The 27,349-nt window shown below is 46.9% G+C and overlaps 1 protein-coding gene across 1 annotated transcript in view; it reads right to left on the bottom strand.

Moving 5' to 3' along the window:
• RYR3 (ryanodine receptor 3) overlaps window positions 1-27,349 on the bottom strand; it is a 1,933,484-nt gene that overhangs the window by 1,072,764 nt on the left and 833,371 nt on the right. The window contains exon 32 of the mRNA XM_078661960.1: window positions 11,393-11,561. Coding sequence (XP_078518086.1) covers window positions 11,393-11,561 — 169 coding nt within the window. The remainder of the gene's footprint in view (window positions 1-11,392; window positions 11,562-27,349) is intronic.

Here is a 27,349-nt window from a genome sequence, read left to right as displayed (position 1 = left end):
CTGGAAGGTTCTTGCGGAAAGGATGTCTGAGGCTGAGGGGACGCCTGAGCAGGTAATCCAGGAGTACCCGTTGAGGCAGAAGCCAAGACAGGCGTTGCAGGCGCTGCAGGAACAAGAACTGGCCTAGTAGCCTTAGATTTGTAGTCCTGCAGCATCTTATGCAGGTCCTGTAGGAATGAAGATGGTACTGTAACCATAGCCTGCCCAGAATAATGTTGCGACTGGCCCGCCTGATGATGTCCACCATCCTCCTAGTCATATCCCCCTTCAGAGTCCGTCTCTTGACATTTGACCAGAAGTTGAGAGGGACTATTGGCATAGCCATATGAGTCCTGGTCATCCTCATCTGACTCCTCTTCCTCAAAGAGCAAAGCTGGTGGCAAGGGGGTCACTCTCCTAGGAGATGTAATCTCCGGCGTTATTCTTGTGACTGAAATTGTAATCCTTTTTTCAGATGACAATATCGTTGACGGTTCCGTCGACGATGGTTGCACACTCGTCGACGAGATTGGTGTCTTCGATGTCGCCGACGATGAAATTGTCGACGATCTAGCTGTCGTGGTCGTTAAAGTTGTCGTCGTCGATGCTCTCACCGTCATTGTCGACGCTGTCACTCTCGTCGTCGATGCTGTGGTACTCGTTGACGCCTTCGTCGACGACGCCGTCGGCGGCAAACCTCCCGTCAACGCTGATGAACCTGCCTTCGACGCTTCCTTTTTTGACGACGATCCCTTCGTCGACGAATCCCCCGTCGACGAGCTCGTCGACGGAACCAATTTCAATTTCGTCATCAATTTCTTCGTCGACGGAAACTCCTCCGTGGACGCCTTCGTCGTCGAGGACTTCGAACTCCTCTCAGAAGATTGGGAAGAGGGTTTCTTGAAGGCTGGGTCAGTCTTCGCACCCTTGGAAGGCGTAGAAGGTCCTACCCTCTCCTTTTCACCGTGGTGAGGAGATTCGCCTGGACCCAGGCTCTCAGACTCTCTGGGGGTCTTTTTTGAGGCCTTAGAGGGATGTTCCACAGAAGGAGAAGGGGAACCCTACCCCTTTTGACTGACCTTCTAGATGAGACAGCTGATGATGACTCCTCACTTTCACTGGAAACTCCATGTTTCCTCTCCTTCTGTTTCTGAAGCCAGGTCAAAAGTCTACCAGCACGATCCCGGAGGGTCTTGGTAGAGAAAGTGCGGCAGATTTTACAGTCCTCCGCTTTATGATCCAGATAAAGGCAATAGATACAATCCTTATGCTTATCTTCTACAAACAACCTTTTCTTGTCACAGGTGGAGCAGGGCTTGAAAAGGGCCTTCTTCTTATCCTTGTCAGCCATCCTTAAACAATCCTGTTGAGAAATTCTGAAGAAAATTTGAAGAAAATCCTTCGAATAGAGAAGAAATGAGCAGAGCTCAAAGGAGACTCCCTAAGCACAACGTGCGGTAGAAAATCTGAGGCTCTGAGGTTCCTTCAGGAGGGTTCTAAGGGGTGAGGCACTTCTGATTGGCTGATGCCTAGGTTTGGTCTCTTTTACAAAAAGAGGGTGATATGCTACAAAAGGAAATGAGGCCTAGGCCTTTTTCTTTCTCTTTTGTACCTACTGCTATGGTATTTTTGTTACCGAGACTCCCATTCCGACGACGGGGAATGATACAAAAGCATGGGAATCTATGAAAGTTCCAATACTGGGGCAACTGTTTGTAGGAAGGTAGATCCCTGACTATGGTTGCCCCCAACTTTTTGCCTGGTGTTTTGCTGGTTTTCTGACTTAGTTGACCTGGGGCCCTGCTATTCAGGACCCCAGGCCTACTGCTCTCTCTGTAAAATGGATTCCATGTACCTTAGGTACATATCTAATTGGATACTGAGTCACCTTATCAGTCCCTGTACAGAGTACCTTAGGTGCCCAGGGCATAGGTGTACCCAGGGCCTACCAGGGGCTGCAGCATGTATTATGCCACCCCTGGCTGGCCATCCAAAACTGACACAACTGGCTGCTTGACAGCTGGGGCAAGGTGGTGTAATCACCCCTTGCTTTAGATATAGTATACCTATATCTAACCCTAAAATGGACACACAGATCTCCTATCAGTCACTCCTATGGCAGGCCTTGACAATCCTGAAGGCAGAGTGCTTGGAATCGTGTGAGATAGTGCTCTGGCATGAGCTGAGCCTGTCTACGGCTTTCGGGATCCATCCCTTAGCCGTTTCCATGATATCGCATACCATATACTCTTAAGTGCATTATAATCCTCGCGGTTATGTGCCAACTCTGGTATCGCTTTATCAAAACATGTCGAGTAAGGTGTCATACGAATTGGAATACTAACCCCTCGCCAATTCTGGCGACGGGGTTAGCATTCCACCCTTCTAGAGGGACACGACATGTATGTAACCTATAACCCCGGTTAAAGTCAAACAGAGCCTTAGCTCCACAAAATGGATGCTGCCACCGAGACACAAGTCTGCCCTCCTGCTGCTGGGAGTCCTCCCAGAGCAGGAGGCAAGGACAAAGGGTTTCCTGCCAGGGGCGGTGCCAGCACCGTCCCAGACAGGGTTTTGTGTATTCTAGGTAGGCAGGGCTTCAGAGGAAGGTGACTGCAAGTGGCACCCCGGTGCTCACTGTGCATAGGCCGGCTTGAACCAGTTCCAGGGGCACACCAGACCCTGGGCTGGAGAAAGCCAGCCAATGGAGAGGGGTGTAACCACCCCCCTCCTAGTCCCACCCATAGGGCAGGAATTAGTTGCGTGCCAGCCCCTTTTTGCAGGATAAAGGTAGGAACTGGCCCCCTTCCAAATCAGATCAATCTTTGAATCCTGAACCGACTTTCCACGAAAGGAACTCAAGACTTCTTCCCAAGATTCTCCCTTGTGACTAAGGAGTAGTCACCCTGCAGCAGCGGGCACCAACCAAGCATCGCGGTTTGTTGCCAGTCTCTCCTTCGGATCAAGACTGCTCCAGCACGACGAGAACCGGCTTCCCTGGCACCTCTGACCTCAACCTACATCATCAGCCCAGCTGTGATCCATGGGTGCGACGAGGCCTCGAGGGACCGGCCATCTTCAGAACTGCACGACGCTTGTCCAGCACGACCACCGAGTGACCCTCGACCGAGTGCTTTGGGGTGAGAGAAGCCCCGACCCTGAGCAGCTCCAGCACCGAAGTTCAGCCCCCCTGCATCCACGAGATCTGCGTGGGGCCCTTCTGCTTTTTGCTGCTCACCGCGTTGTCCAGGTCGCTTGCCCGTTGGCTAGTGGCCCCCTCACGACGCTCCACGACGACAACTACTGCTGGTCTGGTTGCTCCAGACTAGCCCTTGCTCCCCTCCAAAAGAGGAGCACCCTGGACCCTCCTGGTCCACTCAAGACGCCATTTTAGGCCCACCGCGTGGGCCTTGCATTTGCCAAGACTTGTTGCCCAATCCTGGGTCCAGCGACGTCGACAGCAAGAACCTTCGTGGGACATCTCGCACCTCCATCTTGGTCGCCGACAACGCCTCCTGGTCCGAGAGACTGCAGAGCCCAGCAGCGCCCACTCACCTGGCTGAGGTGACTTCGTCCGGTGCCATCCTGGTGCCCACTCAAATCACTGGCTAGTGATTCAGAACTTGGTCCCCTCTGCTTACAGGTTTCTTCTTCCCTGATCCAGGCTTGGATCACTCCGAACTTTCTTCACTGGCCGCCTGCCAGCAACTCTTTCTTCAGGCTCCTGGTTCTTCGACGAGGGTTTCCGACGCAACTTCAACCCTATGCAGCCGCAGCCCCTGGGCTAGGTAACCTGAGTACTCCGGTGCTCCAGCATAGTCCAACACCCTAAGTGTTCGGATCCACTCTTGTTTTCGACCCACCTAGTCGGGTTCGCCCGAGAACAGTAACTTTGCAACTGCTAGCCTCCATAGACTTTTTCCCGCCTTACGCGTGAGAGTTCCCACTCTGCACACGACGTCCACAGGCCTCCTGCATCTAATCCCAGTGTTTAGAATTGTAGGCCTAGTGATTCCTAAGTCTAGAAAAGTATTACTTACCTGGTAGCAAGTTCGCATTCCACTTACTGAGTATATGGTTTTTCGTGCCCCTAGGGCATTTGTGTAAATTGTGCGACTTAAAGTATTTTCTTAAGAGTTTTGTTGTGTGCTTAGCTCCCTGACTCATAAAGAGTTCAGGGTAGTCTTGTTATAAATAAATATATGTTTATTTTCATAACAACTTGTGTGGTGTCCTTTCACTTGGTGTTCAAGGGGTAATGTGATGGTAAAACAGCTGGCTTAACACGCCCTCTAGAGTCTTAGCCTTAGACTGCTCGTATCCATGCTACTAGGATAGCTGGTCTATAAGGTTGACTTACAACCAATCATCAATAAGGGTTGTTTGGACTGATACAAAGTGCTCACTAGAATAGTGAACATTATATATCAGGCCAACTTCTCACACTGTTAATGTGCGTTTTGCCTTGTGATAGCATATTTGTGTACATTTAACAATCCACCTTGCAATTCCTGATTTAGAAATGGGGTTGCCTTTATGTGGTGGAGAGAAAGCTACAAATAGTTGCTTTGTTTTGCGAACGGATTTCGTCCTATCGATGTAATATAGAAGAGCTCTTTTGACATCTAGTGTGTGTAGAGCTCTCTCTGCTACAGAGTCTGGGTTTTGAAAAAACACTGGTAACTCTACAGATTGATTTAGATGGAAAGGACTAATTACTTTAGGAAGGAATTTAGGATTAGTCCTTAGAACCACTTTGTTACGGTGTAATTGTAAGAATGGTTCTTGTATAGTGAAAGCTTGAATCTCACTAACTCTTCTAAGAGAGGTAATAGAAATGAGGAAAGCTGTTTTCCATGTGAGAAATTGCAGTTCACATTTGTGTAAAGGTTCAAAAGTGGGGGTCCCATGATCCTGGTAGGAACAATGTTTAGGTTCCACACTGGAGAGGGTGGTAACCTAGGAGGAATAATTCGTTTTAGTCCTTCCATAAAAGCTTTTATTGCTGGTACTCTAAACAACAACATATGTTGTCTGTTTTGTAGATATGCCGCAATGGCTGCAAGATGTAAGCGTATAGTTGAGTATATGTTAGATTATATCTCTGTAAATGGAGAAGGTAACATATAATATTTTGGATGGAAGCATCCAAAGCATCAATTTGATTATTAGTGCAGTAAATGGCAAATCTTTTTAATTTCGCAGCATAGCAAGCTCTAGTAGTAGGTCTTCTGGCTTCTTTAATGATATTCATACAGTCTGGTGGCAGGTTAAGGTAACCACACTCTAAGACTTCAGGAGCCAGATTGCTAGATTCAGTTGACTTGGATCTGGATGCCTGATGTCTCATGGTTCTGCGTTAACATGGATGGTGTCAGAGACAGTTTTTGGTGTGGAACTAGAGAGAGTTAGTAGCAGAGTGGTGAACCACGGTTGGCGTGCCCACGTGGGAGCTACCAGGATCAGTTTGAGGGACTGTTGTCTGAGCTTGCGTACCACTAGTGGTATTAGTGGGATTGGCGGAAAAGCATACGCAAATCTGCCTGACCAGTTCATCCATATCCCATTGCCCTTGGACAACGGGTGTGGAAACCTGGCGGAGAAGAAACAAGTTACTTACCTGTAACTTTAGTTCTCCAGTATTGGTAACTTTCATAGATTCCCATAGCTTGTATCATTCCCCGTCGTCGGAATGGGAGCCCTACCGAGGCTCCCATTCCGACGACTGGGAATGATACAAGCTATGGGAATCTAAGAAAGTTCCAATACTGGAGTAAGAAACAAGTTGTAACTGTAACTTTAGTTCTCCAGTATTGGTAACTTTCATAGATTCCCATAGCTTGTATCATTCCCCGTCGTCGGAATGGGAGCCTCGGTAGGGCTCCCATTCCGACGACGGGGAATGATACAAGCTATGGGAATCTATTAAAGTTCCAATACTGGAGTAAGGTTGGGCATTTTGCGTTTTCGTGTGTGGCAAACAGGTCTATGTCTGGATGACCCCACTTGTGAAAGAATAGTTGAAGAACTTGCAGATGTAGTTCCCATTCGTGAATCTGTTGTGTCTGTCGACCTAACAGATTGGCTATCTGATTGTGAACTCCTGGAAGGTGTTCTGCAAGCAGATATATCTTTTGTGGAATGGCCCATCTCCAAATGTTTTGTGCGAGGTGGGACAGCTGCAGGGAATGTGTGCCTCCTTGTTTTTGTATGTAGTACATAGCTGTCATGTTGTCCGTCCGGATTAAGACAGCTTTGTTCTGTTTGTGTATTTGGAAGGACTTCAGTGCTAGGACAATTGCCAGCAACTCTAGGTGATTGATGTGAAGCACCTTTTGTTGAGCGGTCCATCTTCCCTGAGTTGTGTGGTGGAGCAGATGTGCTCCCCATCCTATTGGGGATGTGTCTGTTGTCAGTACTATCTGTGGAACTGGCTCTAGGCACGGCCGCCCTTTGGACAAGTTTTTGGTGTTCCACCACCGCAGAGAGCGATGTGTGCGGCTGTCCACCAACACCAGATCTGTTAGTTGTCCTTGTGCCTGATTCCACTGATGTGCAAGACATTCCTGCAATGGGCGCATTTGCAGTCTTGCATATGGTACAATAAAAATGCAAGATGCCATCATGCCTATTAGTTGAATGAACACTCTGGCTGGGAGAGAGTGTTGGTTTTGAAACCTTGTAACTAAGGCTTGAATGCTTTGTATCCTGGCTGGACTGGGATAAGCAAGAGCTGTATTGGTGTTTATGGTAGTCCCTAGGTATTGATGTGCATGAGAGGGCTGGAGATGTGACTTGGTGTAGTTGATTGGAAACCCCAAGTCGTGCAGTGTTTGAATTGTTTGAAATGTGTGTTGGACACACTGATTGAATGACTTGGCTTTTATGAGCCAATCTTCTAAGTATGGGAAGACATAGATATGTTGTCTTCTGAGCTGTGCTGATACTACTGCTAGGCACTTTGTAAACACTTGTGATGCAGTTGTGACCCAGAATGGAAGGACTTTGAACTGATAGTGTTGTCCTTCTAGTACAAATCTGAGATACTTCCTGTGAGAAGGATGTATGGGAATGTGGAAGTAGGCGTCCTTGAGGTCTAGTGTGGTTAGGAAATTGCCTTGTTGCAACAATGAGAGCACCTGTTGTAAAGTGATCATGTGAAAATGATCTGATTGTATATACAGATTGAGAGGCCTTAGGTCTAGAATTGGTCTTAGTGTTCCGTCCTTTTTGGGTATTAGGAAATAGAGTGAGTAAACCCCTGTTCCTTGATGTTTTAACGGAACTAGCTCTATTGCATCTTTTTGCAGCAATGAGAGAACTTCTTGTTGGAGCAGCGTTAGATGTTCTGTGGACATTGGACGCTGTCTGGGTGGTATATGTGGAGGGGTAGCTGTAAGCTCTAGGCAGTAACCATACTGGATAATTTGTCCTACCCACTTGTCTGTTGTGATGGAATTCCAGACAGGGAGGAACTGTGTTAATCTCCCCCCTACAGGAGTGGTATGCTGTTGGGGGAGCTGAAGGAAGTCACTGTTTAGTGGTGGAAGAGGATCGATTGTTGTTTTTACCTCAACCTCTTCCCTTATTGTTATTCCCTCTGTAACCTCTTCTAAAATATCTTCTATTGGAGGATGTTTGTGTATTGTTTTTAAAGGAAGTTGAATTGTCTGTTCCAGTTTGTTTGGAGCCTCCTCTATAAAAGGAGCGACTAAAGGAGCCTCTTGGTTGAGTGGTCTGCAAAGCTCCCATAGATTTTGCAGTATCAGTGTCTTTTTTCATTTTTTCAAGTGCTATGTCTACCTCTGGACCAAACAATTGTTGTTGGTTGAATGGCTGATTTAAGATGGTTGTTTGCACCTCTTTCCTAAACCCTGAAATGTGTAGCCACGCATGTCTTCTAAGGAGGACGCTAATGTTTATTGCTCTAGATGCAGTGTCTGCTACATCGAGAGCGCACTTGATTGAGGCATTTGAAATAAGCTTACCCTCTTGTATAAGGTCATTTGCCTGTGCCTTATATTGGTCAGGTAGATGTTGTAAAAGGGTTTCTAACTGGTCATAATGAGCCCTGTCGTTTCTTGCGAGGAGGGCTTGTGTGTTAGCTATACGCCATGTATTGCTAGCTTGTGCAGCTATCCTTTTGCCTGAAGCATCTATTATTTTTGATTCCTTATCAGGAGGTGGTGCCTCACCTGATGTCTGTGAATTTGCTCTTTTTCTAGCGTTTGAAATGACTAGGGAATCTAAGGGTAGCTGACCTTTAATGTAAGCAGGATCCCCAGGAGCGGACCTGTACTTTTTTTCTATTCTTGGGTTTATGATCCCAGCTCGTACAGGATCTTTAAACACTTCTGGGGCATGCTTAACCCCTTCCGTGCTCCCGTAGGCCGTTGGCCGTCGCAAGCACTACGTGGCTGCTGCTGCGAACGGCCAACGGCTGACGCGGCCCCGCCCACTCTTAAGAACGCCCGCACTGCGCCAAAATAACGGCCGCGGTAAATGGGTTAATGACCCCTTTAATCATGGGTAAAATTTGAACGGATTTTTGTGAGTGTTCAAAAGTATCAAACAAAAAATCTTCTTCTGCCTCATCTGAGTGCATTGTTACATTATGATAGATGGCAGCCCTATTAAGTAGATGTCCAAACCGAATATTATCTTCAGGAGGAGATGGTTTGGATGGATACGTATGTGGGTCAGGGATATCTGGTACATCTTGTGGGTTTGGATAGTCCCAGTCTGGTACATCAGTAGGGTATGGAAAGGGCTCATCTGGGTCTCCCCCATCCCCTGGTATACTCATCTTCATTCTGAGGAGGTGTCTGTGGAGGTGAAGATTGAGGTGGAGAATTTTGTGGTGAATGAGCAGGTGAACTTTGAGGTGAAATGTTAAAAGTAATAGAAGGTGAAAGAGGGAGTACAGGAGAAGAAGGGTGCATAGGTGATGTGGCAGAATCCTTCTTCTTGACAGGCACTGGAGTTGACGGTGCTGTATTTATCTTCCTCTTTCTATCTGGCATAGTGGAAACATGTCTTTTTTCTGGATCTATGTATATCCTTTTTTGCAAGGATCAGGTCGAAAAAGCTCTTCTTCTCGAGAAATTGCTTTTGGCGCCGATTTTTTCGGCTCCGGGCCTGGTTTCTGCTTGTCTTTAGCCTTAGAAGTTGTTGTATAGTCCTTTGGCGTAGTTTTCGGCACCGAAGGTATTGTTTTCGGAGTCGAGGCCTGGTTCGAGGGCTTGGAGGCATCGGAAGCAGACTTTGCAGGTTTCGGCACCGAAGATTTTGGGGTGGAAGCTGTTTTGGTCGGCTTGGAAGCGTCAGAAACAGGCTTCATTGGTTTCGGTGCCATCTTGTCTTTAGGAGTTGATGGTTTCTAAATGTTTTTCGGAACCGGGACTTCTTTTGGTTTCGGTGCCGAGGGAGCTGGTAGTATCGGCACGTGCAGTTTGCTCGGTATGGAGCTACCCGAAGGCTTTAATATTTTCTTCAGAGCCGGGCTCGATGGCGGGGCTTTCGAAGCAATGTCTCAGTCTCGACTGGGCCCTGAAGGCGGAGTTTTGGCCTTAGCCTTTGGTTTAGGGGTTGGGCCTGGGGTAGGGGCAGTCGTACTCACACGTTGACCTGATGGTATGGAGTCATCTGAGTCGTCTGCCTCAGATACGATTTGGAGATCATCGGAATCTTCCTCGGGGACACATGGACCTTCGTCGAAGTTATCCACCAGTTCCGGAGCTGATCTCTGCATGTCGCGTCGACGGGCCCTCCGATCTCGAATGGCCTTCTTGGATCGAAAGGACGCACAAGCTGTGCATCTCGACTCGTCGTGTTCAGGTGATAAACACAGGTTACACACCTCGTGATGGTGTGAATTTTGCTCCACACACGGGGCATTTTTTTAATAGTTTCCTTTCCATGAGTTGTAGGCCTCACCACGTGGGTAGGCCCAACGACCTGCGTCGACGACCGGAATCGAACTGATGAAGTCGAGTCTATGTATATTGATGTTTAAGTTTGTTTTTAGAAAGTTTTGCGCGTCAAAGTCTTTGAAAAGTAGATTTTCGAACCGGAGAGGAAAAGTTGCTTCCGAACCCAGTGGCGGAAAAAAACAATCTAGGGATGGAGCCGATGCCCTTGCGCACTATCGTCCAAGGGAGGAGTCACCTATCTCGTGACTACAAAGACTTCTTCCAAGACGACAACAACATGCAATCATCAGAGCCCAACACCAGGTGGCGAACTAATGCAAAGTGTAGAATCTGCAGCTCATATGCCTTGAACATAGGTTTTTCGTCACAAAAAATACATTATCATAGTTTCTTGCACTAAAGGGAGCTACATTCTATGAAGATGTATACCACTTGTGAAAAGTGAGAATGCCATCACTCATAGTAAAGTTAGCCAATGACTGAAGTGGGCTGCCCCATGCTGTGTGCTGTAGCTGACAGAAACAAAATGTGACTGAAACAACAGACCAATGATGAGTGGCCTGTATGAAAGCATCTAGAAGTATGTATGTCATATATGCAATGTTAGTAAAATCAAAAAGTTGTGACTAGGCCAGACCTAACTAGTAAAATAAAACCAGCTAGCAACATTAGCTGAGGTGTGTCTTCTTACCTCATGCAAGAAGTTATGTAGTTGATTGTTTTCAATGCCTAGTTATGAATGCAACAAACTACACCAGGCCACGCCCCTGATGAAGAATAATTCTTACGCCAGTTCATCATTAAATTCATAAACATCAGATTATCCCCACACGTGTATGGAGATATTCCAATATTTATTAAATTAATTAAGGAGACCCCCATTATAAAAAAAGTAAAGTAAAAATTACTTATCTGTAACATGAATTCTCTACCCATAGTGTCTCATTAAATTTATAACCATGTAAATATTGTGCACATATGCTGGGTCCTCTGATTCTGTATGTGCACTGATATATCTTAATATTCATGCATATTAAAATCTAAGATAGAGAAATGAAAATTGCAGGTTACACCAGGAGGTGCCAGTTCACAAGACCTTTTTCCAACCGTCTCTTGCTTGTATGGTGCAGAAGGTAAGGAAGTAGGCTCAAAGACCAGCCACATACATGTTTTCATAGTCTCTGTAAATGAGGAGAGGATGCGAGTGCACTAGGACATGCTCTCAGCTCACCATCCTTCTCACACCTGTATGTTTTTGCTGTTGCTGGAACTGTGATCTTCTGAATCCCAGTATTCTTTTCTAGATTTCTTTATGACTGCAGGGACTTAAATGGGTCAGTTCACAAAGAAAGTTATAAATTCCACTTTGCATAGTAAATGTTTATACTAGATAATGTTTCTATGTACAATGTGCAACTCACACTAAAGGAAGTATTGAGAACAGTCTCTGTCCTTGGCCAATGCTTGAAGCGATACAGTACCTGGTAGCAGGTCTCCAGCTCTTTCCCATTGGCTGTAAATGACAGCACACCAGTGGCCAGGTCCACGAAGCACCCAATTTCAAAGTCCACACTGCTTGCCCGGCTAGATCGCTGTGTGGTGGCAGAGAGATCTCCACCCCAAACCATGTAGCAATTGCTCCGTTTCACACTGAAAGACAAAACAAGGTGGCCAGTCGGTTTAGTGAAATGAGGGCGGCACTTGTACTGGTATATCAGAGCCAGACAGATTACAATGTGATAAACAGCTATCAGTCTCAAAACTAGAGTGAGGATGGTCTATATTGAATATATTGATACCCAATAGTATTCTGTTTCTGAAACGCCGCTAGGTGAGGGACAAAGTGAGACATAGGTGTCACACCTCAGTGTCTGCCCGGTGCCTCCAGATACTCACAAAGCCTGTTAGTATGTGGTATGCTTCCTACACTGTACATGTGACCCAAGCACCTCATGGTATCATATCACAAGTCTGTCCATGTGCCCTGTCTCCTTACACTCTCTGTCCATGTGACCCAAACACCTCATGGTATCGCAAGTCTATCCATGTTACCTTTCTCCTTATACTGTCCAGGTGACCCAGCACTTCATGCTATCACAAGTCTATGCATGTGACCCGAGCATCTTGTGCCATCACAAGTCTGTCCATGTTCCCTGTCTCCTTACACTGTCTGTCCATGTGGGGAACAGCGTTTACAACGCAACTTTAACAACGCAGTACCTTTACGACTCAACCATTACAACGCAAGTCATTACAACGACTTGTGCTGGGGGGCGCTCTAGGATAGGGAATAGTTTTAATTTACTATCCAACACCTTCCCTACTATCCACGGGGACTGGAGTTGGAATAGTAAATTAAACTATTCACTATCCAGCGCCCCCCAACGCAAGTCATTGTAACAACTTGCGTTGTAAAAGTTGCGTCATAAAGGCATGCGTTGTTAAAGCATGCGTTGTAACGACGTACATCCGTCCATGTGAACCAAGCAAATCATGTACTGGACTCTGGTGAAGAAGAGTTCCCCAGTTACATGATAGCTTCACTGAAAATAGGGATGTTTGGCACCAAACATCACGTCTTGATAAACCCACACTGATGCCATTATTGTATTTATCAAAACATAATCTCAGAGGGCCCCTTAGAAGTGCCCCCTGAAAATCTACCAGCCTCTGGTGTACTTCCTGACTGGATTCTGCCAGCCTATCACCTGAGACAAGTTTCTGACCTCCTAGGGGGAGAGCCTTTTGCATTAAGAAGGTCAGGAACAAAAGCCTGTCCGGGAAGACGGTGCAAAACCTCCATCCACAGGATGACCTGCCGATTAGCCTCCTTGGGCTGACAAGCTTCAAAAGAAGCCGCCGCCTTTGAAGTGTGAATCTGGCTACTCTCACAGGAGAGGAAGCCACCTCCAGTCCAGAGCCCCCTTAGCACCTGAACGGGTGGGAAAATTAGCTAGTCAGTTAGGCGTGCCACCCCAGACCAGTACGACCCCTGAGGTGGGCTAACTGCGAGGTGGACACAAATTTTCAGAGGTAGCCATCTTGGTGATGGCTTACCTAATTCTGGGACAGGTTTATGCCCACTTCCCACAGGAAGAGGTCATATAGGGGGTGTAGTGACTCCAAGGGTCAGTATCCATTTGGCTACTACCTTACACTCCCCTAATGCCCCTAAATTCAGTATTTAGGGAAGTCCCTGGCACCAGAGAAGCAGATCCTGCCGACTGAAGAAGGACACAAAGAGCCGCAGAGAGCAAGTAGAGGACGTGTAGCTGACCTGGCACCAACCCTGCCGGCTTGCCGGCTTGCCTGTTGTCTCCGACTCTAGCACCAAAGTCGTCTTGTCCTGCAGCTACACTCCAGAAAACTGGGAGGCCGACCTGCCTATGACAAGGACCCAAGAACGTTCTTGGATTGGTGGAACCAGTCCCCTGCACAACGCAGGCCAAGTCCAAAGCAACAACGTGCTTGCTGCTAGGTCCATCAAGGTGGTGAACCACAGCAAAGTGGCAAGAGCACACCAAAGGTGGTAGCAGGCTCTCACCAATATTCTGCGCCCCTACCTCACTCCCAACAACCTCCAGCATGTGTGGTCCCTTGTAACTTCATTTGCCGCAGCCAATCTTTGTTGGTAGCCAGACCAGCTACTGACCCAGTCAGTCTTTGCTCCCAAAAGAGGGCCCTCCACAGCACCTGTGAACAACATCAGAAACGACCCTGCTCCTGTGATTTGCATCTCCTATTTGGTGGCATTGACTGTGTGGCAGAAACCGTCTTAGTACGACCTCCATTCGTTGACGGACCAACTGAGCCGATCTTTGGCACCCCCGTGACAGACATTTACAAGTGTCCCTGCATCTAGAGTCCCTGGGCAAGGTAATCAAGAACTGCCTGTTCCATTTGGGTCCTGGGGCCCCAAAGACCTCTGCTCTGAAAGAGTAGAAACAAAATCTGACCCCAAGCTCCAGTTCGCACAAAACTTGCAAAAGCCTGTGATAGTCTTTGATTGACGGTCCTGCCCGTCACCCGATTTCCCCCAATGATTGCAATACTAAACTGTCTGATGGTAACGCAGGTTACTGTCGTGTATTCTGCATTGATCACCACTGTAAATACTTGACAGTATTTAAGCATTTTCTTCTGCAACTGTTTTCTGCTGTATTTCCGAAACACACTTGCCTGATCATATTGATTTTGGAGCCTAAAACATGTATTAAAATACTTGCTATTTTTTTTTATAAATTGGTGTGGCATTCCTTCCTGAGAAGGAAGATAGCTGTGCAGGCTTGCACACAGAAAACGGGGTTCATTAATTAATGAACTAAGGCTGGCTTCTTGACACACTGTACCAGGTATGAGGTTAGCTCATTCCAACAGGACTGGCAGTAGGGCACTCCTGATATGCTAGAGATATTTCGATACATAGGAGTAACCTTAGTAATATTATGAAATATTTGTGTTTTCACCATTCTAATAATGCTTAGAACAATGATGTATCACATCTTTCCAATAATTGCAGTTAATGTTTTATTTACAAAGATGATAGCTTTTCAAAAAACATTTGAAAATGTATTCTCGTAGCTTGTCTTTGTGACACCTTGTGCATGCAGAAGTGACAAACAAAAGGGTTAGGTCTGTTTTAATGAATTTCTTAGGAATCTGAGCGGTCGTGTTCAATGTTACCAACAATATCTATAACTCTGCAAGGTTAGGGGTTTAGATGTGGTACTGTGAGCTAACCTAACAACCCAACATTTACTGATTATATAGAACGACTCAGTCTCTATATTATGAAGTTGTGTTGATCTGAATACACAGTCCTACTAAATCTGTAGGAACTGTGTAACAGATCACTTCTTTAGATGACCAGCACAGCAGAAGTGCCAAAGTCTACCTACACCTACATTGTGTCTTCTGAAGTCGATGTCTTATCTGAGTTCCCATCTTTACTAAAATAAAACTGAATGTGTTTATGCTGATGAAGAAATACTGTGCGGTGTCCTCCAACAGGTTCCATCCTGCGCCAGGCTGTGTTTAAGACCTTCTTTCAGGAATTAAGGTGTTGAGGTTTGTGGACAGTGGTATGGGACAGGAGCACTGCACCTTCTTTCAGGAATTAAGACATTGAAGTTTGTGGACAGTGGTATGGGACAGGAGGACTGCACCTTCTTTCAGGAATTAAGGTGCTGAGGTTTGTGGACAGTGGAATGGGATAGGAGAAATGCACCTTTCAGGAATTCGGGTGCTATGGTTTGTGGAACGTAGTATGAGGCAGGACCATGGTACTTTCTTTCAGGAATTAAGACCCTGAGGTTTATGGACAGTGGTATGTGGCTGAACCACTTTACGTTCTTTCAAGAATTAAGGGGTTGAGCTTTGTGACTGGGGTATGGGACAGGAGCACTGCACCTTCCATCAGGAATTAAGACGCCAAGGCTTTTGCACAATTGTATGGGACAGGAACACTGCTTCTTCTTTCAGGACTAAAGGAGCTGAGACTTGTGGACAGTGGTATAGGACAAGAGGACACATCCCACTGGTTTTGGACCTATGAGAAAGAATAACTGAAAGGTTTTGCAGATAAAGAAGCAGTTGCACTAAACCAGGGCGTAAACCACAGGAAAGTGAAAGCTTAGTAAGGAGCGAAGACACAGGTTTCTAATTGCTTACAGAAGACGAATTCAGAAGGTGCTCTACAAATTCTACTCCGAAACTGGGATTTGAGGTGATGGGACTCTAGAGTGCGTCATGTGGTGGCCGTGTTCTCTGTGACCTGTAGGTATGTCGCACATTTTGTAAGGCCCTATAAAGAGAATTCAGGTAATCCAGTTGTGCTGCAATTTGAGAATGGACAAGAGTCTTTCTGACAGAAAGTGGAAGGAGACTTAGGATTCTGTACAGAGATTTTAGCAGTCTAAAACTGGAGCCTGTAACCAAGACTATCTGGGGATTAAAAGTAAGATCTTGATCAATTTTAGATCCTAGATTCTTAATACCAAAGTGGCTGGAGCGGGCCCTGGACCAAGTTCAGAGGGCTACCAGACAGCATCATTCGCCAGGCTCAATTTGCTGAAAATAAGTAGCTTACGGCCACATGCATCAATGTTGCCGTGTGCGAATCCTTAATTGCGAAAATTAAGGAATCGCAATTAAGAATTCGCAAACGGCAATGCATGAATAATTCGCATTTTTTTAAGCGATTTCTTATTTTTCCTTAATTGCGATTCACAATTTGCGAATCCCAATTAAGGAAAACCCTTCCCATTGATTCCTATGGGCCAAGAGGCCCATAGGAATCAATGGGAAGGCATTTACAAATTGAGATTTTCAATTTGCGAATCGCTAATTGAAAATGCAATTTCAAGGCTGCAGGGGGGGTCCAAAGAACCCCTCCCTGCACCCCTGAAATTAAACTTAAGTGCAATTTACACACACACATGTCCCAAGGACATGTGTGTGTGTAAAATGCAACTTTCAAAAATGCATTTTTGTGCATGTTTGAAGGTTTTCGGTAAATTAGCATGAGGTTCAACCTCATGCTAATTTACCACTTCCAAATTGCTAATTCGCAATTTAAAAATAATCATGCATTGCATTTCAAAAATCTGAAATTGCGATTTCTTAAATGCAATCGCAATTTTAGAAATCGCAACATGATTGCGATTCCTAAAATTGCGAAATACATGATGCATTCCAATTTTGATAATTGCATTCGCAAACGGACGAAAATTGTGATTCGCACCGTTTGCGAATGCAATTATCGTTGATGCATGTGCCGATAGTCTTGTTCTGTTTAAGGCAGCTTTGGCGCAAGTAAGCCAGGGATATAATGCAGGACCCTGCAGCCCCTTTAGCTCAGGGGGGGGGGGGACATTTAAAGGGCTCCCAACCATTTAGGGGACCCTCATTCGACTCAAGGCCAATAGATATCTGTGAGTTATGGGAGACTCAGGATCTCCTCTTCACAAGCTGCAGGGGAAAGGGGGTGGGGGGCACGATTTTCCGTGGCACCACTGCATTGGGTAAGAGACAGTGTTTACATTTAGATTAAATTGTGGTAAGATTGTCTTTGACACAGAGCATCACATGTACATGGTTAGATACAAATGCCTAACAATCATACTAATTGAGCCACAGCAGCCATGTGCATGTTAAACACTGTGAGGCTGCTGGGCGAGCCCTGTGGACAGCCACATTTTAACCCCTTGGGCGCAGGCGCGATTCTGCGCCTGTGTGGCACTTTTAAACAGTGGGCGGGTTCATGACAGCCCCCAGCCGTCATCAGCACACGCCCACCTTGATGCATGACGGCCAGGGGCCGTCATCAGCATAGAAGGGGTTAATGGATACGAAGCAGATTGGAAAGTTGAAAGTAAGAAGGATTGTGGTCTGCTGGAGAGGAACAAAGACAGCCACCTTAAAGTTTGGTTATGGCATTCCAAACATTGGTGTGTTGAAGCAGAATAAGATGGGAGACCACGTCACAGAACACAGAGAGGACAAGAAGAATGAGTCCAGTGGACCTCCCAATGTGGCCCTGATTGCTCAGTACTGGCTAGAAAGGCATTATTGTTGCTGTACCACCCTCTGAATCCTGACTGTGAATCATCAATTAGACAGTTGCTCTCCAGATAACTTAAAAACTGAGAATTAGCTAATGTTTCAAGGTGTTTTAATTCCAGAGACAAAAGCAATATATAAAGATACATCGAAAGTATTGTTGGGTGGGCTGATGACAGGAATCCCCTTTTCCGAGCAGGGAGGTTAGGTGCAAGTCAATCACTGTCTGGCTACGGGTTAGATATTACTATCAATTTGAGTGGCCATGGTGAACTCCTGTGAGGAGACCGTGTGTGTTCAAGATTCTGTTTGTAGCAGCGCTCCCACATATCAGACACAGACTTATCACAGACCACTTGCTCATTGAAAGTTAGGCTTTATTACTCTCACAGTATCCCTGCCACCCCGAAAGAGAGGTGTTCCACCTTTGCCACTTGCATGTAGCCCCCATATAAGATCCCTCATGGGGCTAAATCTTGTATCACTCATCATTGAGCGCTGTAGCTGCCCAAACAGACATTCCAATTTGCTTCTCCGACCTGCATGAGATCAGTCCACATCTCGCTGGCCAGTGTGAGGTCCTTATAAAATCCATATAATGATTGTGCTTACTAGATCCCTTCTTGAGAATGCCGGGTCAGCAGTCTCACCAAGATGAACATGAGAGAACATATTACTCTTAGAGGTGGAAGCTACCACTACATATAAGAATCGGGGAATACTACTCCCATTTGGACTGCTTAACTCTGTGAGTGAGTTAAGTGTATGGCAGCTGCATACATATCCAAATCTGAGAGTAAAGATTAGTTGTATGTCAGGATACATTCATACTGCACGGGGTTTTGAAGCAATAAACAGACACCTTCCAAGGACTCGGTGATGGCAGACTGTGAGTAACCCCTCCACCCCCGACAGGCTGCGGATCATAGTACAAATACTTGGATCTATACTGGCAGTTTTACCTAAGAGAAAGAGGGCTTTTGTCATAGTTCTGTTGTTTTTGTGTCATGCAAATACAGGTCCCATCAATGTTATGTTGCCCCCTGCATTCCATAAGGTTCATAGTACCTTGCTAAAGCCCTATCACCCACTGCCTGACATACTACAAAGTTGGTCTTCCTGTCTCTAAAGGTTATGGGTATCTGTTATTTTACCAGCAGGAACAGAGATTTTCACTCATTACCTTTCTCGTTTCCACTCCTTAACCAACAAACTTTACAATACAGTTGATATGAGAGGGAACATAATCTACTATGCACATGGAGAAGAAATAACATATATTGCAAATCTACTTCTGTTATCTGTTGATAGAGGGGAGTGGCTCATTGCAAGATGCAATTCCTTTTTTTGGTTTATTTTTGAGTGTTCTAAAAATGTTGCTCCCTGATACCCAAGTTGCTTAATTAATTACATACGCCATTGAAAACATATTTTATTTCTATTACATGTGCTCTCCTTCCGAGTTGTTCCAGGTTCAGCCTGTGAGATTATTGAAAATAGACATGCATCCTTGTGGGGTCACTGCAATGAGATGTCAGGTAGTATATGTGTGTTTTTTCTTTTTAAAGTTTGTGCGGTGTTATTGAGGGGCTATTATTGCAAAGGCTGATTTACTGATTTACTCTATACTTTTCACAAAGAATGGTTTGTGGTGGAGATGAAACGCCTCACCATCTCTCCTCCTCCCATTGCAACTGTGACATAGGACGTTTTACCACACCTTAATATGGCAGATGTGGCCATGTGTGTATTTGAAACTTATCCAATCAAAGCAATAGGAGATCAAAATGATCGTGGGTGGGATAAGCACATTAATAGTGAGGAAAGTCATTGAATCAGGGGCAGGGAAATAAGAAAGACAACAAAGCAATCAAATCCTGAGCAAGGGGCTGGCCCAAGGCTGACACTAAGTATATGCAATGTATTGGAACCAATGGGACTAAATATGCTCTCTGTAGACCCTAAATACCTAAAATGTACCCTCCAATGGCCAATCAAATAAATATTCCTCTGTAAGATACAACCTCTCTGTACAGGGCACTGGAATGCAGTACACTATGTCGAGAGTGCACAAGATCCCCAGAGGAAGATGCTGGCAGCAAGTAGATAATACTAACTCTCTTTTTGTGGTAGTGTGGGCGAGCAGATAGGCTTATCAGAAGGCAGAGTTAAGCATTTGTTGTACTCACAGACGCAATAAATGAGACACACACTCAAGAATAAATCCATGACCAATTTAGTATAAAAAAAAAAAAAAAAATCTTTATATATGTTTTGGGAAGCAAGACTTTAAATCGGAATTATACTTAGCACAGTTTCAGTACTTGAATACATACTTTGTATGCTTGGATTACTCCAAAGAAATGCAAAGGCAGTTCAAAGTATGCATTACTTTCTGTATCTAGTCCCTCGGTGGTCGAGGGCCTAGATACTGCGAGCGCAATGGAGGGTATAGTTGTAATGGAGTTCTGTATAGTATAGTTGTAATGGAGTTCTGTCGGCTGCCAACCCGGTTACCGTCGCAGTTGCCGGCAGCAGTTTACTGGAAGTCAATAGTTTCGGAACACCGCCAACTCAGCGGTTGCTGGAGTGTGTAGTCTTAGATGGGGAGGTTCGCCATCTCAGTTACCACCACGGTTGCTGAAAGGAGGACTCTGCCAAGGAGTTTCAGATGACCACGGTGCCTTGGAAGGTCAGAGGTGATCTTGGCCAGGGTGATGGACTTTGGGGGCCCAGGACTCAGGTACCAGAGGCAGTTGGTCTGCAACTGTATCAGAGGTACCTGAGGTTGTGGGTGCAGATTTTGGAGATCACCGGCAGTGGTCAGGTGACAGATGTGATGCACGGCAGACTACCCCGGAGGAGGCGGTCGTGCCAACTTTCACGCTTTATAACATCAAAGCCACTGGCAAGAGGGTTGGGCTCTCTGGAGCAGGGTTGGTTCCAGTGTTGGTTGCTATACTGAGAGGATCCCTCGAGTTGATAGAGGCGTACAGGGGTCGATTCCACTAGACTGGTGAACCAACAGACCTGGGAAGCTGCAAGGGTTTTTTTCAGTGGTGATTCGTGTCTACACAGAGTGTGCCGTTCCTCGACCACAGTGGTTTCTTTACAGGCGGACCCGAGTACAAGAGCCTCTAGCCCAAAGGGAGGTTCTTGGCAATCTGCAGAAGGCTGGAGGGCCCCGGGGTATAATGGACTCCTCACAGGTTTCAGGAGAGTCAGAAGGTTGTAACTGTTGGGTCCTTAGCAGCAGCGAGGTTTATGCAAAATTCTTGTGCATCAGGTCTTGAACCACAGCGGTCTTCTTCGTCGTCTTGTTGTGTCCGTCGAATATGAAGTCAGGTTCTCAGGGAGCCACCTAAATATTGAATTTAGGGGCGTTTTAGGGGAGGTCAGGTAGTAGACAATGGGCTACCTACCTGTAGGGTGTCTGCACTATCTTTATGCTTACCCCAATGGGGGGCATACCCTGATTTCTAATTGGCTACTATCCCCATCCTCAAGATGGCGGATAGTGAAGAGTGGGGTCTACTTCGCCTGTCTCACCTGAGGGGTGGTACAGAGGAGGTAGATCCACCTTCCATTTAACCTAATTCTACTGCCAGTCCTCTCGCCAAAAGGGGAGCAGGACTGGGGGTCGCCATCTGCTTCTAACAAAGAGGCTGGGGACAGGGTTCAAAGGCGGCATGTCCTTTGAAGTTCTTGCTTCTGCAGAGGCAGAACCTGTAGGGGGGAAGGGGTGACCACCTCTGTCCAGAGCGGGCTTTGTCTCTTGACCCAGAGAGCAAAGGCGTCCAGAAATGTGCTGGCTAAAGCTAGACAGGGACCACATCAATGGCTGATAAGGTTTAAGCGGACCCTCTAAAAGGGTCTCCTGTGTGAATGTAATACCAAACAACATTGAAATCAGTGAAGCCATCATGGAGCAAGGAAACTCGTATTGACAAGTATCCAGCCCATGTACTATTATGGTTTCCCTGTTCACTTATAATACTGCAGAATAGACTGGACATTGTAGGGGCATATCTGCTCCTGCTGATATGCCCACACATAGGATATAGTTGTAGTGAATCAGCCACTTTAGTGGTCTGATGCTCTGTGATGACCCTCGATCACCACCATTGTGTACTGACTTTAGTGTGCTATGTTCCCTTAGCCTTAATATAGGATGGCCTTGCATATGCCTATTTCTCTTCTGTTCTATATTCTTGCTGTTTTTCAGTAGAATAATCTTGCCAAAGAATAGAAGGTATGGGATGTCGAGGTGCAGAGTTGTTGGTGATGGTGCACACATGTGCTCCATAGTGGATACTGAGGGATTAAGTGTATAGTGTTATTTGAGTTAGGTGAATTTTGACTTTAGCCTATTGGCTTTGACGTGGTCTAATATCATTCTGTTTTCCAAGTAGTAGAGGCCTATGCTTGAGCAACTCCATATTCTAAACTGCAGCCATCTTCTGAGCCTCTTTAGGTGAGAGGTTATATTTTAGATTCCATGTGTTGTTCACCAGCAGTGAACCAGAGCGGACCAGTTCTTATCGGAAAAAATTTGCTCTCTCGATCTCGGAGTCATAGCAAAACGCTTGGCCAGCTGCTTGTTCTTCTCTTGGTACGAGGTGGTACAGGAATCCAGTGAGAACTGTAGGCGGAGTTAGCTCAAAACTTCGATGGAGAGCTGCATTCTATATTAGAGAAAGGGGGGTCCGAGAGAGAGTGAGCTGCTGGTCTAGTGGTTTGGCGGTCTGGTGATACATCACGGTGCAGACGTGCAGTCGTGTTTGTGGAACAGAGAGTCCGGACCCAACCAGAGAGGGAAAGAGAGTCGGACCCTTCTTTAGATGACAAGATGCCTATGATTATGGTGAGGTGTTCCATGTATACTTATTGACCGTCCTGGCGCTTTCAGTAGCGGTCGCTCCCCAAGCTCTCTGCTGCATTCCTGCCATCGTTTGAGCTCCTTGCTGCACTCGTGGTATCGTTCAGCTGCGCTCTGTGCCCTCATTAGAGAAGTGCTCTTCTGCTTATAAGCGTGATATACAGAGATAAGATTTGCCTAATTGCACCTTTATTTTTACCTTCAATCGCTCACTGTGTTTGTTGACCTGACTCTCGAGTGTTGCTTTGCATTGTGATAGCGCTTTATTGTTTGAGCGTATAAGCTGCTTTATTCTGGCTTTGTGCCCCAGCCTCTCGCCAGTTTCGTTTCTGTTGCTCCGGCCATTTTGTTGTTGTTGTGACCCAGAGTCCGTCCCCTTCACCTCGCACCCGCCTCCCAGCTGATCCTCCCTCCCACTGATCGCCTAGCCTGGCTCCCGACCTCGGCAGCGCTGTGACCGTCCTGGCGCTTTCAGTAGCGGTCGCTCCCCAAGCTCTCTGCTGCATTCCTGCCATCGTTTGAGCTCCTTGCTGCACTCGTGGTATCGTTCAGCTGCGCTCTGTGCCCTCATTAGAGAAGTGCTCTTCTGCTTACAAGCGTGATATACAGAGATAAGATTTGCCTAATTGCACCTTTATTTTTACCTTCAATCGCTCACTGTGTTTGTTGACCTGACTCTCGAGTGTTGCTTTGCATTGTGATAGCGCTTTATTTTTTGAGCGTATAAGCTGCTTTATTCTGGCTTTGTGCCCCAGCCTCTCGCCAGTTTCGTTTCTGTTGCTCCGGCCATTTTGTTGTTGTTGTGACCCAGAGTCCGTCCCCTTCACCTCGCACCCGCCTCCCAGCTGATCCTCCCTCGCCCCTCCCCCTCCACTACCATATATGACAGATGCCTTTACGTGCAGCGTTCACGCGCAGCGATCGCGCCCCATGCGCGCCGAAGGTGCGCCAAAGGTAAGCCCGTCTACGCCCGTCCGCGCCCAGTGCCAGACCCCCTGGTCCTCGCAAAACCCACTCCGCCCGCATAACGTACGACGCCGCCACCCTCCTAGCCCTCAACCCCGGCCGCACCCCACAATGCTGCGTAGCTACCCCAGGACACACCCACGGACCATTCGCCTGCCACTCCTGCAAATTTACCAGCATCAAGACCCATACCATATCCAACAACCCCAAACACAGCTCCAACTCTAACCACCTGAAGTGCATCCTGCTGAACACCCGCTCGGTCCACAGACACGCCACCGAACTTTGGGACATACTCGACACTGCTTCACCTGACGTCGCCTTCCTTACAGAAACCTGGATGAACGCATCATCAACACCCGACATCGCCATAGCTATCCCGGACACTTACAAGATCATCCGAAAAGACCGTACCAATCAAACAGGAGGAGGCATCGCCATCGTCCATAAGAACACCATCAAAATCACGACCAGCTTCGACGACAACCGTACTTCAGCCGAACACCTCCACTTCCAGATCCACACCGACCCTAGATCCACTCTCAGAGGCACCCTCATCTACAGGCCTCCAGGTACCCGAAAACGTTTCAGCGAAGACATCATTGACTTCATCAGCCCACATGCCCTCGCCTCCGAGAACTACATCCTACTGGGAGACCTCAACTTTCACCTAGAAAAGAAAAACGACAGCAACACCTCCACCCTCCTCGACAACCCTGCCAATCTTGGTCTCAAACAACTTGTTGACACCCCCACCCATATAGCCGGACATACGCTCGACCCAATCTTCACCTCCAGCAAACACATCTCCTTCGAACGCACCACAACTCTCCATTGGACAGACCACAGTTGTGTTCACTTCAGCTACAAAACCATCTCGACCAACAACCCCCCACAAACTATTCCTCGAAGAAACTTCAACAAAATCACCACCGACCAACTCCTCACATCGCTCAACCAAAACCCACCCACCCTCTCATCGGACCCAAACCAAGCTGCCACCAAATTCAAAAAATGGATCACTCACAGCGCTGACGAATTAGCGCCCTTGAAAAACCATCACACCAAACAGGACAGCAAAAAGGCCCCCTGGTTCAACGATGACCTTAAGAAATCCAAGAACCTATGCCGCACTCTCGAGAAAACATGGAGAAAAAACCCAACAACCGACAACATGACCACCTTGAAGGCAGCCACCCGCAAACACCACCAACTGATTAGATCCACTAAGAAATCAGCATTCAAGAATCGACTCGACAACAACGCCCATAACAGCAAGGAACTATTCAACATCGTCAAAGAATTCACCAAACCCACCGCAGCCTCAAACGACATCACTCCCTCCCAAAACCTCTGCGATTCGTTATCCTCCTTCTTCTACAACAAAATTGCTGAAATACACAACAGCTTCAAAAACATTTCCAACAAACAATCCTCTCCACCCCCCTCCGAACCTAAACCGCCCTCTAACAACCTCAGCGCCTGGAACCCAATCACCACCGAAGACACCATCCGCCTAATGAACTCCATCCACTCTGGCTCGCCAACCGACCCCTGTCCCCACCACATCTTCAACAAAGCAAACTCCATCATCGCACCCCATCTCCGTGATGTCATCAACTGTTCCTTCAACTCTGCTACCTTCCCAGAAAGCTGGAAACACGCCGAAGTCAGCGCCCTCCTGAAGAAACCCACAGCAGACCCCTCTGAACTTAAAAACTATCGCCCCATATCCCTCCTCCCATTCCCTGCCAAAGTCATTGAGAAAGCCGTCAATAGCCAGCGTGCTGCCTTCCTTGAATCCAACAATTCCCTCGATCCCTCACAGTCAGGCTTCCGAGCCAAACACAGCACCGAAACCGCCCTCATAGCAGCTACAGACGACATCCGAACACTACTGGACAATGGAGAAACAGTGGCCCTCATTCTACTCGACCTCTCCGCCGCCTTCGACACTGTCTGCCACAGCACCCTCACACAACGCCTCAACAACATCGGCATACAAGGAAAAGCCTTGGACTGGATCATCTCGTTCCTAGATGGGAGAACTCAAAGAGTCCGACTTCCCCCATTCAAATCAGAGGCCACCGAAGTCATCTGCGGCGTACCACAAGGATCTTCACTCAGTCCCACCCGCTTCAACGTTTACATGAGTCCACTCGCATCCATCGCGCGTCAACACAACCTTAACATCATCTCCTATGCTGACGACACCCAACTGATCCTTTCCCTCACCAAATACCCTATCACCGCCAAAACCAGTCTTCACGAATGCATGAAAGATGAAGAAAAAGAAGAAAGTATGGATGAAAAACAGCCGCCTTAAACTTAACTCAGACAAAACGGAAGTGCTCATCCTAGGATCATCCCCCTCTGCCTGGGACGACTCATGGTGGCCTTCGGCTCTGGGCACAGCACCCATACCCACAGACCACGCACGCAACCTTGGCTTCATCCTAGACTCGGCACTCTCGATGACCAGACAAGTCAACGCCGTCTCATCCTCCTGCTTCAACGTACTCCGTATGCTCAAAAAAATCTTCCGATGGATCCCCTCCGAGACAAGAAAGACTGTCACCCATGCACTGGTCACGAGTCGACTAGATTACGGAAACACCCTCTACGCCGGAATCACAGCCAAACTACAAAAAAAAACTCCAACGCATCCAGAACGCATCAGCGAGACTCATTTTAGACATCCCTCACCAAGATCACATTACCGGCCACCTAAAAGACCTCCACTGGCTCCCCGTCAACAAGAGAATAACATTCCCCCTCCTCACCCACGCACACAAGGCCCTCTACAAACTAGGTCCCGAATGCCTCAACACTCGATTATCCTTCTACACACCCACCCGCCAACTGAGATCCTCCAATCAAGCCCTCGCCGCTGTTCCGCGTATCCAAAGATCCACCATGGGAGGTAGATCCTTCTCCTACTTAGCGGCCAAGAACTGGAACTCGCTCCCCACCCACCTCCGCCTTACACAGAACCACATTTCTTTCAGAAAAGAACTCAAAACCTGGCTATTCGACATTTAATGATCGCCCCCAAGCGCCTTGAGACCCTCTGGGTGAGTAGTGCGCTATATAAATTCTTGAACTTGAACTTGAACTTATCTAACTATGTCTTTTATTTTCATGCTCTCTATATATGTATGTGTTGATGATTGCTACTAATGTTTACTGTGATGTTTAGTTATTTCTTTCTTTTGTCATCCTATTATCATGCAATAAGGAACCCTAGAAGCATATCAGTTGTCTTTATTCCTTGTGAAGGAAGGTCATGCCCCTTTTTTACCGAGTACTTACAGAGGGATGGGCGATACCCCTCTAATGGGTAATTGTTGATACGGAAGGGAAATTGCCTCCCAGCAGGAATGTCTAAATTCTAATTATTCTATCCAATACATTGCTAGGAGGAGCATGCGCTGTGTACCCTCTCAGATGGGGAGGTGGTGTGATTTGCTGCGTACCCTCTCGGATGGGGAGGTGTTGTGACTTGTTATTAGCGAGCACTTCGGCAATGGTCTTATATGTTGTCAGTGTTTATTCCTTTCTTGGGTAAGTATTGTGAAATGTGGTGTCTTTCTGGATCCTGAGAAAGTATGTGGTAAGTAATGGCCTGGTGACTGACAGAAGCACCAAAACATACAGAGAAGTAGGTCATTACAATAGTGCACCCTGCCTTAGGGCTAAAGGCCTGCCTTAGGAGTTGCTTATCTAAACCTTAAGCAGTGTGAAGGTGTAATGGTGCCCAGGGGTGTGTGCCATGTCAACCCTTCAGTTTTTCCTGTGCCTGGACTTGCAGCATGTGACAGCAGCACCGCCTGATACAGGTGAGAGGTCTCTAGGGGACCTCCTTCTGGGCCCATGCACTGGCCACCAGGGGTGCCATTTACTGGGGCCCACAGAGGAAAAAGAAGTTGTACAAATCGTGGTACAGGTTTAGGGAGAGGAGATATGGCACTGGAAACCTGGTTAGCAGAGACCCAGTGTACCTGCAGTGTTCAAAATTTCATCAGACATCAGG

Source organism: Lissotriton helveticus, chromosome 9 (genome assembly GCF_964261635.1).
Source record: "Lissotriton helveticus chromosome 9, aLisHel1.1, whole genome shotgun sequence".
Lineage (NCBI taxonomy): Eukaryota > Metazoa > Chordata > Amphibia > Caudata > Salamandridae > Lissotriton > Lissotriton helveticus.
The sequence above is the reverse complement of the archived record's forward strand: the minus strand, read 5'-3'. Positions and strand labels throughout refer to the sequence as shown.